The sequence below is a fragment of the Siphateles boraxobius genome, unplaced genomic scaffold, assembly GCF_051911475.1.
Source record: "Siphateles boraxobius isolate OS27281-9 unplaced genomic scaffold, OSU_SipBor_1 41, whole genome shotgun sequence".
NCBI lineage: Eukaryota > Metazoa > Chordata > Actinopteri > Cypriniformes > Leuciscidae > Siphateles > Siphateles boraxobius.
Genome location: NW_027509042.1, coordinates 10,766,282 through 10,781,614, shown reverse-complemented (window position 1 = coordinate 10,781,614; position 15,333 = coordinate 10,766,282). Strand labels below are relative to the sequence as shown.

At 35.9% G+C, this 15,333-nt stretch overlaps 2 protein-coding genes across 3 annotated transcripts; one reads left to right on the top strand and one right to left on the bottom strand.

Moving 5' to 3' along the window:
* Positions 1–1,375: 1,375 nt before the first annotated feature.
* Positions 1,376–4,343, bottom strand: tsfm (Ts translation elongation factor, mitochondrial). Its single transcript, XM_077198343.1, has 6 exons — positions 4,202–4,343; positions 3,803–3,955; positions 3,162–3,290; positions 2,939–3,055; positions 2,772–2,853; positions 1,376–2,011 (listed from the first exon to the last, which is right to left on the bottom strand). The coding sequence occupies exons 1-6, from the start codon at positions 4,247–4,249 to the stop codon at positions 1,620–1,622; spliced, it is 921 nt and encodes a 306-aa protein (XP_077054458.1). The 5' UTR covers positions 4,250–4,343; the 3' UTR covers positions 1,376–1,619.
* A 4,254-nt stretch (positions 4,344–8,597) lies between these two features.
* On the top strand, positions 8,598–15,160 carry endou (endonuclease, polyU-specific). Of its 2 annotated transcripts, XM_077198342.1 has the most exons (8): positions 8,598–8,664; positions 8,795–8,809; positions 11,798–11,954; positions 12,031–12,230; positions 13,028–13,141; positions 13,221–13,327; positions 13,446–13,588; positions 14,935–15,160. In XM_077198342.1, exons 1-8 carry the CDS (start codon positions 8,610–8,612, stop codon positions 15,047–15,049), a joined length of 906 nt encoding a protein of 301 aa, XP_077054457.1. In that variant the 5' UTR covers positions 8,598–8,609; the 3' UTR covers positions 15,050–15,160. The 2 variants fall into 2 exon arrangements, with proteins under 2 accessions (XP_077054457.1, XP_077054456.1); XM_077198341.1 differs by lacking the exons at positions 8,598–8,664; positions 8,795–8,809 and having other exon boundaries at positions 11,677–11,954.
* The last annotated feature ends 173 nt before the right edge of the window (positions 15,161–15,333 follow it).

Sequence of the window (15,333 nt, the reverse complement as noted above, 5' to 3'; positions counted from 1 at the left end):
TAAATAAAAAAAATTGAAAATGGTCAATCTTTTTTTTTTTTGGTCTATTGCAGTATTTATTATAAATTATTTGCGCGCATCATTTTTAAAATGAATTTGTCCTCGTAATCCTTAATCAAAATAACTTTCCCTCCATCTTGCAGCAACATCTCTTCTCTTATGACATGTTTTCTGGCGTACTGTCTATCCCTGCATTTCTTCTTGTTCGAGAAGCCATTTCCTTTCTTATGTCATAATAGGGAAGAAAATACTATGGCAACTTCGGTGTCATTCTGACTTTAAGACAACACATATTATATCATACAGTATTGTAACTTTTACTGTAAAATAAATAATCAAATATTATTTCTTTATTTACAGTAAAATTGATTATTTGTCTTAATTTTTTTAAATTAAGAGTTAAAACTAACAATAACAATATAACAATTATTATTATTCTGCCTATTATTGTGATACTATTCAATTTGAAACACCAGTGTGACTATAAACCAACATCAGAGAGCTGTGAAAATGTGCATGTCATTAAATTACTGAAATATTAACTGATGTTCTGTCATCTACATTTCTCTCAGACAACATCATGTGGAAATCATCTTAAGAAAACATTTATGTACACAGTGCTACTGTCAAGAAGGCTCTGCACATATAGAAATGTCTTCCACATTTTCTTTAGACTTATCACACTATATTTAAAAAAATTGTAATCATTGCATAATTAGTATGTTAGAGCTTGGTTGTGTATTGAGTAGTGTTTCAGGACTTGTATAGGATTTGGTTTGGTAGCCAGCTTGTAGAAGCCTTTAATTGTTCAGAACTTAGTTTGCAACATACAAACAGTTATTCTAGCATATTAGATGCTGGATCTGTAAGAAAATTGTACTTCACTGCTAAAGGGTATTAAAAAATGTATATGGTCTCTAGTTTGTAGCAAGGTGATCCAGGTATATCTAAGGCCCGGTTTCACAGACTGGGTTAAGAGTAAACCAGGATTAGGCAGTTGAATTAGGGCATTTAAGTAGCTTATAAACACGCCTAAGAAAAAACACACTGGTGTGTATCTTGAGCACTGGCACTGACATATTTTAACCTGTCTGTGAAACCGGGGGTAAAATTATGAAAGTGTCACATTTTTCTTGCACTCCATTAGATGGCACTAAAGATTCAGTTAGGGTGGATAATAGCACATAAGAATGAAAGAGCAATTATCCTGGCGAAATAAACTCTTCAGTAAGTGGCAGTAAAGCACTTGATTACTTTACACAATCACTGCAAGCAACTAACAACACAGACACCTGCCCAAGTCAGTTGCTAAATTAACTAGGTGCTCATACTATAAAATTGAGAATTTAGTAATATAAAAGCTATGACATCAGAATTTTCAGGTTGTAAAATGTTTATTTTTTGTGGTGGCACAGAACCAGCAGTTGTTTGGATTCGTCTGTCTGAGGCAGAGTTTAGCTATTGTTTTACCAGTAACATGTCGGTTTTCAGGTACATGTTGCTGAAAATATAGTTTTGAACTAAGTTGATGAGACATACAGTTTATCGAAGTTGATCCTTACAGGAAATATAATTAATATTTTTACAAGCCGTTTATTTTCTCATTCAAATGGCTCTGCTCACTCCTCCTGAATGGTGCTCTCTCCACATTTGAAACGTATGAAGTCTAGCACACGTGCATCCTGTGAAATCAGGTACTGTCCCACTGTGTATTTGGGATCTGGGAGGAAGGTCTGGGGCAAAAGTCTTGTCTCAGATTCACCACATGGTATATCGTCCATGTTGCCAAGAGAAACAGGTGCTTCACCTACTATATGTTGCCCCAGCTTCCTTCCCAGAGTGTCTGTCCCTTCCTTAGGTCCACCTTGAAACACAACTAGCGATCCATAGCGCCCCATATCAATGCCAACCTGCCCAGGAACCGCTCCATGAACGTATGAGCCAATGTGCCAATCAGAGGGCACGACAAATGATACAGCCCGCCGCATGCCAATGTTCTCACCTAAACGCCCTGAAGGGGGAAAAAAGGTTATTATTTTAATGCCTGTATTTAATTATTAGGAGGTGAAAGGTAGCAGAGGATAGGGTGTGTTGAAAAGCTTCACATGTTGTGTAAATCATTTTGTGAAGACAATAACATATGTAAATATGTAATTTCTTGTACAGTACATAAATACGCTACCATTTAAACGTTTGGAATCAGTACGATTATTAAACTTTGTTTTAAAAGGTTTCTTATGCTCACCAATGCTGCATTTATTTGATAAAAAATACAGTAGAAATGGTGTGAAATAATATTACGAAAAAAACCTTTCTATTTTAACATATTCTAAAATATTCCTGTGATGGCAAAGCTGAATTTTCAGCATAATTTCTCCAGTCTTCAGTCTCACATGATCCCTCAGAAATCATTTTAATATGCTGATTTGGTGCTCAAGAATTTTTATTATTATTATTATCACAGCTGAATACTTTTTTTATGATTCTTAGATGAACAGAAAGAAAGCATTTATTTGAAACAGATTTTTTTTTATATTGTAAATGTCTTTATATTAACTTTTGATTAATTTAATGCATCCTTGCTGAATAAAAGAAAAATACAATCTTACTGACCCCAAACTTGAAACAGCAGTGTCCATTTAAACATTTTAATTTTTGGATTAAGTGTCTACATACTTTTCAGGGTCACTCTAAGTAGCAAGAAATCACAGATAAACCTGGTTTTCGAAGGTTATGCTGAAATTAATATAATCTAAAATGTTTATTCTCACCTATAGTCAATGCCACCTGATCTGCCAGTGAGGGTCCCTCAGGAATGTGGAGCTTAGAAATGTCCTCGGATGACAGCTCATTCTGAATCAGAGAACAGATAAGCATTCAGAGATTGCAGGTGTGGAAGAAATGCACATTTCTCAAACTGCAAATGAAGGGCCTGTACCTTAAGATACCCTGTCTGCTTTTTGCTGCAGAGATGAGCCATTATTGACAAAGCAACATCCTTCACCAACTGCTGAAATTTCTCATTCCTCGCAACAAAATCTGTCTCACAGTTCACCTGAACATAAAACATTATCATTAGTGAACATTAGTTCATTCACACACCACATAATTTTGGAGACCGAATATCAGATTGTGTGGTAAAATTGACATGTTAAGTCTACCTCAACCATGACAGCTGCATTATCACCCTTAATGAGACCAATCAGCCCTTCCCTGGCTTTCCGACCTTCCAGTTTGCTTGCTTTGCTCCAGCCCTCCTTTTGTGCTTGTTCATGCAGCCAGCTTTCTGCCTGCAAACATCACATTTTAAGTCATAAGTAGTTTACATCCCTTACCATGGAAAACTTGTGACTCGATCCTGTGAAACATAATAATGTCTTACACATTTAAATTATATAATTACACACACACATACATATACACACACACACACACACACACAAAAAAAAAAAAAAAAAAAATATATATATATATATATATATACATATTTAAACAAAGACGACAACAAATACGACCATGTGTTTGTGTGCTTGACAAATCAAATGACATTTGATTTGCATTCCATTTCAAGTTTAAAAATTCTACAGAGTTTAAAATTCATGTTTGCGTTATCAAAATAGTACAATTATTTCAAAATCATCCTCATGTTTACTTATTCTCGGTTCAACACGTTAAACGCGCAATCAACAGCATTTATAATAGATAACGTTAGATAGATAGATAGATAGATAGATAGATAGATAGATAGATAGATAGATAGATAGATAGATAGATAGATAGATAGATAGATATTGGATCGCACCTGTGTAATGTCATTGTTGAATTTCTCCAGTGCCTTTTTGCAGTTGATGAAGGTGTAGCCTGTAGATTTGCGTAATTTCAGGAGAAGTGTTTTCTCCGCAGCTAAACTCGGGCAGCTGGTGTAGAGAGACTGGACATGTTGCGTGAGACTTCCCTATGAATAACATATTGTTAATATGACACGTGATTAAATGATGCTACAGGACATTACACCGCCGAATGGAAACCGTTTAGCAAATACTATCATGTATTATTTAAAATACAAGATAAAAAAAACCGAGACTAATATTTTTTGTTTTATCAAAATAGACTAACATGAAAAGTTTATAACTTCTAAAGCATCTAGTCAACGGCATTAAAAGGTTAGAATGCTCAATATGGGAAATGAGTCAAAGCCCACCTTGACTACTTCAGTCCTGACAGATCGAAACAAAGAATATAAAGCCATTTCTATTTCTTCATCAGCTAACACAGGCTTCCTTACATCAGTAACTGGGATGTCATTGAAGCACGCTTTCTACAGAGAGAGAGAAAGGTCATATAAAAGAGAAGTCAGGTTCACATGTAGCGCCATCTACTGCACAGGAGTTTAAGATGCACCTACTGAGTAAAAACCAAAAACCCGGTAAACACTATGGCCCATGAAGGACTATGAATATTGAATATTTTCCATAGATAAAAATCATAAAAAGTATGCAAAAAGACTTTTATACCAAAATAAGTGTTGTAGTATAAGCATCAGGACAGCCGTTATGTGTGAACTGAATTAGGTAACAATGCAGTGTATTACAGTGAAGTTATTGACTGTTTTCGTAGTAACGCTTTTCGGGGTTTGCACTTTACAGACGGTCCCTTCGGATCTGTCTGTCTCAGCCGCCTGCGCATAATATACGAGATCAATGTATTTTATCCATTCCGAAGGAAAGCTCGTTTCGAAGGAAAATTAGTTTGTAGCTGCTTGTCTACGTTACTACGATTAAAAAGAGGCGTAATTTGTGTAGTAGCAGCGTTTAGCTGACGAGTTATTGACCCGGGAAGTTCGAATCTGTGAATTTATCGTCAACTTTAAAAGGTTGTGCTTTCTAGCTGGTCAGCCACATCGCGCAACAGGTCCGCCAGCGTCCACCTGAAGCCATTTCGTCTCTCCAGCTGGAGTCCCAACATGCATAAAATGCTAGAGACACACGGGATCCGCTGATTGATGTCACCATAGATTAAGAAGATGTCAATCAGTAGATCCGACTGCGGAGTGCATGACGGACCCGTCCAAAGAAAAGCACCAGGCTCACAACAAACTGTGAAACTAGGCAATGCTGATCAAATATGAATCAAGATTCTGTTGCTGGATTGTCTATTTCTCGCCTTAAATCTTCTCAGAAATATATTTCAGTCATATAATTTATTGTATTACACACTACTCGCAGCATTCATAGGTAGCCTGCGTCCAGAGATGGATAGATGGATCGTTTGCTTCTGTCTGGTTAGCGATGCAGCCCCCAGCTAACCAATCCTGCTTCAGACTGATGTTGGCACCCCCCACTCAATTAGCATACAGGCGCAGGGAAGAATAAATTTATAAATGTGGAAATACAGAAATAAATAAATGTATAAATAAATAAATATATAAATAAATAAATGTATAAATGCATAAATAAATACATATATAAATGCATATATAAATACATGTGAAAATACAGAAATAGCCATTTATATTACCAAAATGTATTTACTTTCACTATATTTCTGCATTTATTTATTTATTTCTACTTTTATTTATTCATTTATTTCTTTTTCCTTTTGTCATTTTTAGTCCTTCATACGATTCGCCTACTTATACTACGACCTAAAAGTAGGCTATGTACTCTTTTTGTGAAGAAAAAGTACATACTTTTGAGTGTGTCGCAAAAGAGTAGGCAAGCTTTGGGACATACTATCACGTCATTGCGTGCATCCATCTTCCAGTCGTGGGTCTTTCATGCGGAGACTCTCCTCATGTGTTCGCAATTTAAATATAATGATGCATTTAAAGGGTAATGGCTAAAAGTATTTTTACAAAAAGTTCACAATGCTGCTGTAGATTCAATATAATGAAGACAACGTTGAATAAATAAATTTTCATCAGGTTAGATACTGATAATTAATCACTTAAACCCATTTATCTAAACCTCTCTACATAACCGCCGGACTTGCGCGTCCTACATGTCTGTAGTTTTTTAACACTTTTCACTCGTGTTTGTAGTTCTAACCGAATCCTCGCATATAATATGTTATGCTATGTTAGTTATGGTCAATGATAACAGGGCTCTCAAGTTTTATCAAAAGTTTAGAGTGAGATTTAGGGGAGGAGCCACCCAAATATTTGCAGCAGCGGTCCCTCGACCCAACCAAATTCGCTTCAATTTTTGCTAGCAGTTCAATTTTGCCTATTGTTCATAATTGACCAGCACAAATGGAAATTATAACAATTGTTAAATCTGATAAAAAGACAAATTCATCCAACTAAAATAAATAGTTATATTTTAAAAATACAAATTTATTGAAAAATAAAAATAAATGTGACCCCAAACAAGCCAATTGAACATCAGTGCTCAATGTACATAACATTGTGTCATAACAACTTTCCCTGAGCATGTATGTCAAGACCCAAACCGGTCACCTTTACAGAGGGGTCATCGGATGCCCATTTTACACAAGTTGGTATGATTCTTTTGGGTCTTCATGTAAAGTTTGTAACATACTTTGGTTAAAATTTCTCAATGGTTGTGTAAAACAACACCCTTTTTACCCTGTTTTCAAAAACAGCTCTGTTCACAGTGACCCGTTTCGGTGCATGTCTCTTTAAATGATAATGAGCAACAACTTTTTGGCTTTGAGGATTAAAAAAAAGTGAATGGATTTTTTTTCATTGCATGGTGATTGTGTCCACACACTGCAAAGACACATTTATTTGCAAATACCATATAAAAGTGTATTTTGCATCCGATGACCCCTTTAAAAGCAGTTGGAGAGTTTTTGAATGCATCAAAAATAATTTAGAACGAATTTGGCTATACTCCTCAACATCAGCTCTCACTGTCTTTGATCACAGGCAAGAGATATCGTCCAGGAATCGTAAAATCAAAATGCTAAAAAAATTTAAAAAAAAATAAATGAAGATGTCCGCAAACCGCATTCATCAGATCGTGCTCTTTCAACTGCCACTCCGTGTGTGCGCGTGTTGTCTAGTAACGAACGATGCAGCGGGAACACATAATTTACCCGGAAACAACTAATTCTAATTTCTGATTGGCTGGTAGCTAGCATTTAACTCTGTATAACTCGAGACAGATGCTATGAACTCGGCAGAGAACTTCCCTCCGTTTGCCTGCGCCTCGTCCATTAATTGTATAGCGGGACAAGTTCCCTTACTCCTCAGCGTGAGAAATACAAGGTGTGTCGTGTGAGCGTGTGAACGGGTTGAAATGCGTGTGTCTCACGCCCAATGCGTGAACTTGAGAGCCCTGTGATAATGTGTTATTGATTTGTAATAACTGTTTATTTGTCACATTAGGATTATGGATATAAATTGTTTTGGCTGATGTTTGGGGGGACAATGGTTTACACATGTTTAATGACCTACGTGCAGAATATAATTTACCAGGCACTTCATTTTTCTTTTTATCTACGTCTGAGATCTGCCATGCGCGCATACGGGGTTCCTTGGGGTTCTAGTATTCACTCTGCATAAGTCGCTTACTTCATCTGTAAACACAAGGGGGGGATGGGGGGGGGGGGGGGGGGTTCGTCATTGTACCTATTGTTTTTGGAAGCTTCTTATAAAAAGTTACCGGTGGTGGACATTTGGCACAGAGATATTTATGGGACTGATTCAGAGAACAGTATTGAAATATGTTGGGACTCAATATGGGCTAACCTCAAACATGTTTCCAAAAACCCTAATCATCAATTGATTCATTTCAAGATGATTCATAGGATGTATCTCACTCCCAGGAAGCGTCATTTAATGAAGCTTTCCACCTCTCCTAAATGTGACTTGTGCTCTAATTGATGCATATGCACATGTTTTGGGATTGCCCTGAAGTTTGCTCTGAATGTACTCTTGGGAGATGGGGGTGGGGGGACTTGGTCGCCTTGGGAATTTGGGAGGAAAAAAAGAAATGAGAATATGTTCAGAATGATGTTTATGTCTACTTTTGTTTCTGTACAATAACATTCTCTGACTCAATAAAAATTTGATAAAAAAAAAAAGGATTATGGATATAAATAAATAAAAGCTGAAAATTTTAAAGCAAGAAAGCAAGAAGGCAAGATGAAAACCTTTTTTTTTTTTTTAAGTATCTTGATTGCCATGTGAATGCACCACCTGGTCTTGCTGCCTGTTTGCCCACTCTTCAGTTCATGGAAACATTATTATGGAACACATTTTTGTCAAATGGAGGCAAGCCATGATTTCAAGAAAGAATAACGAAATTGTATTAAATGCTAGAGTTTATTGATAATTTTCACTAGATGTCAGTTCCTGGAACCTGACTATAACAACTCTGTTGTTTTCATAGATTTTAGACCAACTGACTGAAACAAGAGGAACAGAGATTCATTTATTTTCTATTTATTATAACTTTTTTTATCATCTCACCACTCTTAATATTACCTTTTTGCTCATAGCAAATTTTTGGAACTGGTCCTATCGTATCACAACAGAGTTTTGGTGCATGGGAGGAGTTCCTAAGAATATATTTATCTGAGATGGTATAAAAACCAAATTAGTTCTTAATCTGCCATTCGTGCATCTGGAACGTCTAACGCCTATGATGAAGGTCATCGTCATTCTCTTTCTCACCCTGATCTCTCAGGGCTACAGTGGTAAGTTCATAACTAACTACAAGTAAGACTTAAGATTCAAGAGTCAAAAAAGTCTCTCTCTCTCTCTCTCTCTCTCTCTCTCTCTCTCTCTCTCTCTCTCTCTCTCTCTCTCTCTCTCTCTCTGTCTCAGATTCTATGGAATTCAGTAAGTGTGATACTGACTTTTTCACAGAATTTATTTATTTATTTATTTGTTTATTTTACTCATATTGATTCATGCCCAAATCTCCTTAATCAAATAATGTGCCTTATGTCTAAATGTGACATAATTTTACATAAAGGTCATTTCACAAGTTCTAATTACTACTAGTAGGCCTACAAATAATAGGTTAACGACAAAATTTGCCTAGATTTTTTCATCCACATTAAATGTAACTCAAAATAGTCAGATTAAATGTTTTAGTGACGCAAACAGCATGTGAAATATACCTCAACTCCAGATGTGGAGAGCCCTACGATGTCTTTAATGACTGCCAGCAACACTAGAATATCAAGCAGTGGTCGTGACGGTGACAGGTTCAACATCTGTAATTCTGTAAAATATTATACAGTACATATTTGTATTGTTAAAGGGTCAACAAAATTAAAACAAATAGGTTTGATATACATAAAGCTATTCGACTGTACACAAAAGCTGGCGTTGTTAAACCCGTAAAGCTAAATATGTTCAACTGGACAAAAGGCACAAACGGATTACAAGTCAGATGAATCACATGCACACACTGATGAATCACTCAAAGTAATTCTAAACAAACACAAACAGCTTTTATCTCTTAAATAAAATGTTCAAGGTCTGTTGAGTCACGTGCGTTGCAAATCAGCTTTTTTTAACAGGCACAAAAATAGGATTTATGACAGATTTAGTTCTAAATACTAGAGGTTTTTCTGTGATAAGATACTCAGTGTAAACATGAGTCCTGTTTTTTTTTTTTTTTTGGATGCCACAAGTGGCATGTAACTCAGCTGTGTCTACTGCTATAGTTTCACACACTTAGTTCATCTCAGCATTCATTTCAAAGTACTAAACAGCCGTAAAAGCCACAATATATTATTGTGCAATGATTCATAGTTTCACTTTGGTTATTTGTAAGAGAAAGCAATTACAATTATATTTAGACTAAATTAATTAGATTTTAATAATGTATTAGTACATGTTCAAATTAACATGAACTAAGATTAATAAATGCTGTCAGAATTGTTAATTCTTAGTTCATGTTAACTAACCTTATTGTAAAGTGTTACCTACACATTTGTGTGATACACACATATACAACCACAAATCAGAAAAGTTGGGACATTTTGTAAAATGCAATAAAATCAAGAATCTGTTATTTGTTCATTCTTTTTAACCTTTTTTTAACTGACAAAAGTACAAAGAAAAGTTTTCCAATGTTTTCACTGACCAACATAATTGTATTTTGTAAATATGAAACATTTTTGATTTTGATGGCTGCAACACACTCCAAAAAAGTTGGGACAGAGACATGTTTACCACTGTGTCACATCACCTTTCCTTTTAATTACACTTTTTAATCATTTGGGAGTTGAGGATACTAACTGTTGGAGTTTGCTAGTGGAATATTTGCCCAATCTTGTCTGATAAAAGACAGCCGCTCAACAGTCTGTGGTCATCGTTGCCTGATTCTCCTTTTCATGATGGGTCATTCATTTTCCATAAGAGACATATCTGGACTGCAGTAAACAGGCAGGCACATCCCTTCTATGGTGCAGAGTGTCTAGAAACCACTCAGTTTTAGCATGTACAGAATGAGGCCTGGCATTGTCTTGCTTCCCAGGAAAGATGTCATCTTAATGGCAGTTTATGTCTCTGTACAATCCAATTATATGCCTCCATGTCAATGGTACCTTCACAACAATGCAAGTTACCTATACCGTTTAAAATGATGCACCTCAATACCAGCACAGATGTTTGCTTTTGCACCTGTTGCTGGTGAAAGTCTGGTTGGTCCCTTTCGTCTTTGGGACTGAGAACTCGATGTCCATTTTCTCCCAAAAACAAGCTGAAACATGGACTCATCTGACCACAGCACACATTCCCACTGTCTTCTAGACCATCTGAGATGAGCTCAGGCCCAGAGAACTCGCCGGCATCTCCACATAGAACTGATGTAAAGCTTTCTCCTTGCGTAACAGAGATTCAAGTGGCATTTCTTGATGCAGCGTCAGACTGTTAGGTGAAAATGGTTTTCCAAATTACTCCTGAGCACATGTGCCTGTATTTAACGGATTAGCATGATGGTATCTTGTGCAATGCCATCTGAGGGCTCCAAGGTCACGCACATTCAACAGAGGTCTACTGCCTTGCCCAACACAGACTGAGATTTCTCTGGATTCCCTGAATCTTGTGACAATATTATGTAGATGATGAAAGGCATAAATGCTTTGCAATCTTGCATTGAGAAATGTGATTTTTAATTGTTTGACAATTCTCTCAAGATATTTGTCACAAAGTGATGAGCCATGACCCATCTTTGCTTAAAAAGACTGACAGGCACTTTTACACCCACACATGATACCCTCAACTATTACCAATTCACCTGCTCATTGTGGACTGTTTCAAAATAGTTGGATAATCTTTTCACTTTTTTTTGGTCTCTGTCCCAACTTTTTTGGGGTGTGTTGCAGCCAATAAAAAATCTAAATTTGTTCATATTTACAAAATACAATTATGTTGGTCAGTGAAAACATTGGAAAACGTTTCTTTGTACTTTTGTCAGCTAATAAAAGGTTAAATAGAATGGACAAATCACAGATTCTTGATTTTATTGCATTTTACAAAATGTCCCAACTTTTTCTGATTTGAAGTTGTAACAACAAACAACATAAACTTAAATCCAGTTAGATTAAAGTGATGAACACTAAACATGTTCAGACTTTTGAGTGATGATTCATTTAACATTGTTGCTTGACTACAAGACAATTCGAATTCGAATGGCGCATGTCAACAAAACAAAAAAAACATAATTGCAGTGATTGTTTGGTTAATTTATTTGCAGTAGCCTAATTATGTTAATTCATCCCTTCATTCTATCAGTTAGCTCAGGCTTTGTCAGACTTTTCTTTGCTCCTCGGGTACTAACACTTTTTTTGTGTATCCATTTCATATCCCAAGCATTAGCCAGTGTCACTGACGCTGAGATCAAGTCTCTGTCTGAGACACTGTACAAGTTAGACTCTAACAGGGCCACAGCCTCAGAGCTGGTTATTGAACCTCAGACACTGATCTCTTCTTCTGCAACCGGCTCCGGGAATGACCTGTCATCACGCCCGTAAGACACACATAACCACATTTACACATGTGTGCACATGTACCCATGTATTGTAATGTTCTCTTATGTTCTCTAGATTGTTCAAGCAAGTTAGTAGTACTTTGCTCTCCAAGCCCACGTATAAAGCTCTCCTGAATTTACTGGACAACTATAAAAGGATGACAGGAGAAGTGGAGGATGTGCCCTCACAGGAAGTGCAGGAGCAGGACACTTTCCTTCAACAGACCATGAACACTGACCTGGGCAGGGAGCTCTACAATTTCCTCCACTCTAAAGGTATGTGACACCAAAACTCTTTTTGTTTTGGACCTTGTGTATCTGAGTGATCTCAATGTGATAAAAATGCTGCAATCACAATAATTCTTGAATATATTGGTATTTATTAAATTATATTGTAAGTATATTATCGTTCAAAAGTTAAGGGGTCAGATAAAAACAATTAATACTTTTGTACTGCAAGGATGCATTAATTTGATCAAATGTGACAGTAAAGACATTTTTAATATCATTTCTATTTCTACTTCTACTTTATTACATTTTTACTTCAAATAATTGATGTTCTTTTGAACTTTCTATTCATTACAGTTTTCACTGAAATATTAAAAAGCACAACTGTTTTCAACATCGACAATAATAAGAAATATTTCTTGAGTATCAAATCATCATATTAAAATTATTTCTGAAGGACCATGTGACACTGAAGACTCAGCTTTTCCATCACAGGAATAAATTACAATTTAAAATATATTAAAATAAAAAGCAGATTTAAAATTTAATAATATTTCACAATATTATTTTTTTTTTGTATTTTGTGAGCATAAGATGCTTCCTTCAAAAAAAAAATTATATAAACTATTTGAACAGCAGTATTAATATTTTACTAATTTTCCTTTATTTACTAGAATAAATAATAAACTGGGGTGTAAAATGTGAGAAAAAAAATGTCATCAAACTGTATTATGCAAGATATTATTTAAAAAGTTTATATAAAAATTATATAAAAGTTTATGCAAGATATTGCTGATTTTGATTGTCAAATGACTATACACATTCTTTATTGTGTTATGGATCAGGTGCATACTCATCACAGAGCGAGTTTATCCAGGATCTGAAGATGATGTGGTTCGGCCTTTACTCTCGGTCTGATGGCAAGCTGGACTCCAGCGGGTTTGAGCACATCTTTGTAGGTCAGTCTGCGTGTGACCACGTGATTGGCTGCAAAAATGCATTTTGTATGTCTTTGGCTGACATGTAGTGTGTCAACAGGGGAAATTAAAAGTGGTAAGGTGTCTGGTTTCCACAACTGGCTGCAGTTTTATCAGAGTGAGAAACAGGGACTCCTGAATTACTACAGCCATAGTTTTGATGGCCCTGTGAGTACTTCATCTAAACAAACCAGTGCTAATACAATATGCAGTATTTTAAAAGTGTGGCGTGGATGTCTTGTAGAAGTTTTGATTTATTAAAAGTCAAATTTCCCCTCTCTCTCAGTGGACCACATATCCTGACGTACTGGGAATGCAGTTTAATTGGAATGGCTATTACAAAGAGGTTGGATCTGCCTTTATTGGCTGTAGTCCTGAATTTGATCTGGCTATCTACAGTCTCTGCTACATCACCCGCCCTGGGAAGAGGTGAGTTGTTGTTCTCGCTAGGGATGCGCCGATACCACTTTTTAAGGGTCGAGTACGAGTACCGATATTTTTTTCCTGGTACTCGCCGATACCGATACCGATGCCTGTTGTACGGGGGGGGGGGTTCTCGTTTTATGTGGCAATTTTCTAAGAACAACACAATGAGACTAATGAACATATCAGCATCTTTATTTTCAACAACTTAAATAAACTTAAAAAAATAAATCATTCTTATTGTGCTTATCACAAATTTTCAAAGCCCAAATTTCACAGTGTCCAATAACCTCCAAAAGGCAAAACAAAGGACATAATGAATGTAATTTTTACCTGCCTGTCACAAAGTTGTCAAAGTGCTAAAGAAATCACAGACAACAAGACAATCAAATTTGTCATAAAGTGCCAAAGAAATCACAGAACAAATGTTTAACATAACACTGAGTAACAATGTAATCACAGCCGAAAGTGTAAAGTGAAATATTAGAGTGTACTATTAAATCTAGCAACACTATAACTGCAGGAAGAGTGTTCATAAGAATTAAGAAATATAAGCTAAGGATATCCGTGAGGTATCGGTCTTTGGTATCGGGGTATTTTTACGAGTACGAGTACATGAGCTTGGTATCGGGCCCGATACCGATACCGATACTGGTATCGGTGCATCCCTAGTTCTCGCTCTATTCACTTTCAGCCATTCTTCAAATAAAACTCTTTTTTGTTTACATTAGAAACATCCATTCTTTATATAACATATCAAAATTGCTAAATACTTAAGGCCTGTTCACACCAAGAACGATAACTATAAAGATAACCATAACGATTATATTAGCATCCACTTTATTCCGCCGCTTTAAATACTCAAGCTCTTTAATTCTAAATGGCTGTCAAAGTTTTTTCAGCTGGAAAAAAATCATTCTGAAAGTGTTTCCAATGATAGTTTTTCTGTACCATTATCGTTATAGTTGTGGTGAGGACTGTATTCTTCAATATTTAGAATGATTTTTAGAACTACAGTATATATTTCTCATTATCGTTATATAGTTATCCTTGGTGTGAACGGGCCTTTACTCTAAAATTATAATGTATTATTGTTATAATTAATAACAATATATGTAAAATAAAATAAAACGAAAATACAGAATTAAAATCAAATTATAACAATTATCCATCCATTCATCTTATTGATCGTTATTCCCACTAATTTGCAGGGTCCACTTCACACACATTTGATTTAGCATAGGTTTTTACGTCGGGATGCCCTTCCTGACACACAAATTATAACAATTGTCATTTATAATAATTTGATTATCATTTAACTCTCCATCTGAAATGCTTGCCTGCTTTCTCAGGTGTTATGTGAGTTTGGGAGGGCAGAGTCTGGGCATTCAGACCTACACATGGGACAAGAGTAGCTATGGCGATGGAAAGAAGTACATTGCCTCCGCTTACCCTGCCACACCTTGAATATCAGCATCAAGAAACTCACAAGCAACACAACTCTTCTGAAATTTTAATTCTTACCTTGATTATTTGAGGTTGATGTTGGATCTAATAAAAAACAGGAACAGAAAAACACCCCTCCTGTCTGTACTTTTACTTGTCGGGATCTAATACATTACACATTCTCCCTAGGTACAACGGTCAACTGTACACATCTTTTAGTCTGTTGTTAAGCAATAAATTGTAGGTCACAGAACTTCTTCTACATTTTTAAATTTGGCTTTGAAACAGAATTTCCAATTGATAAT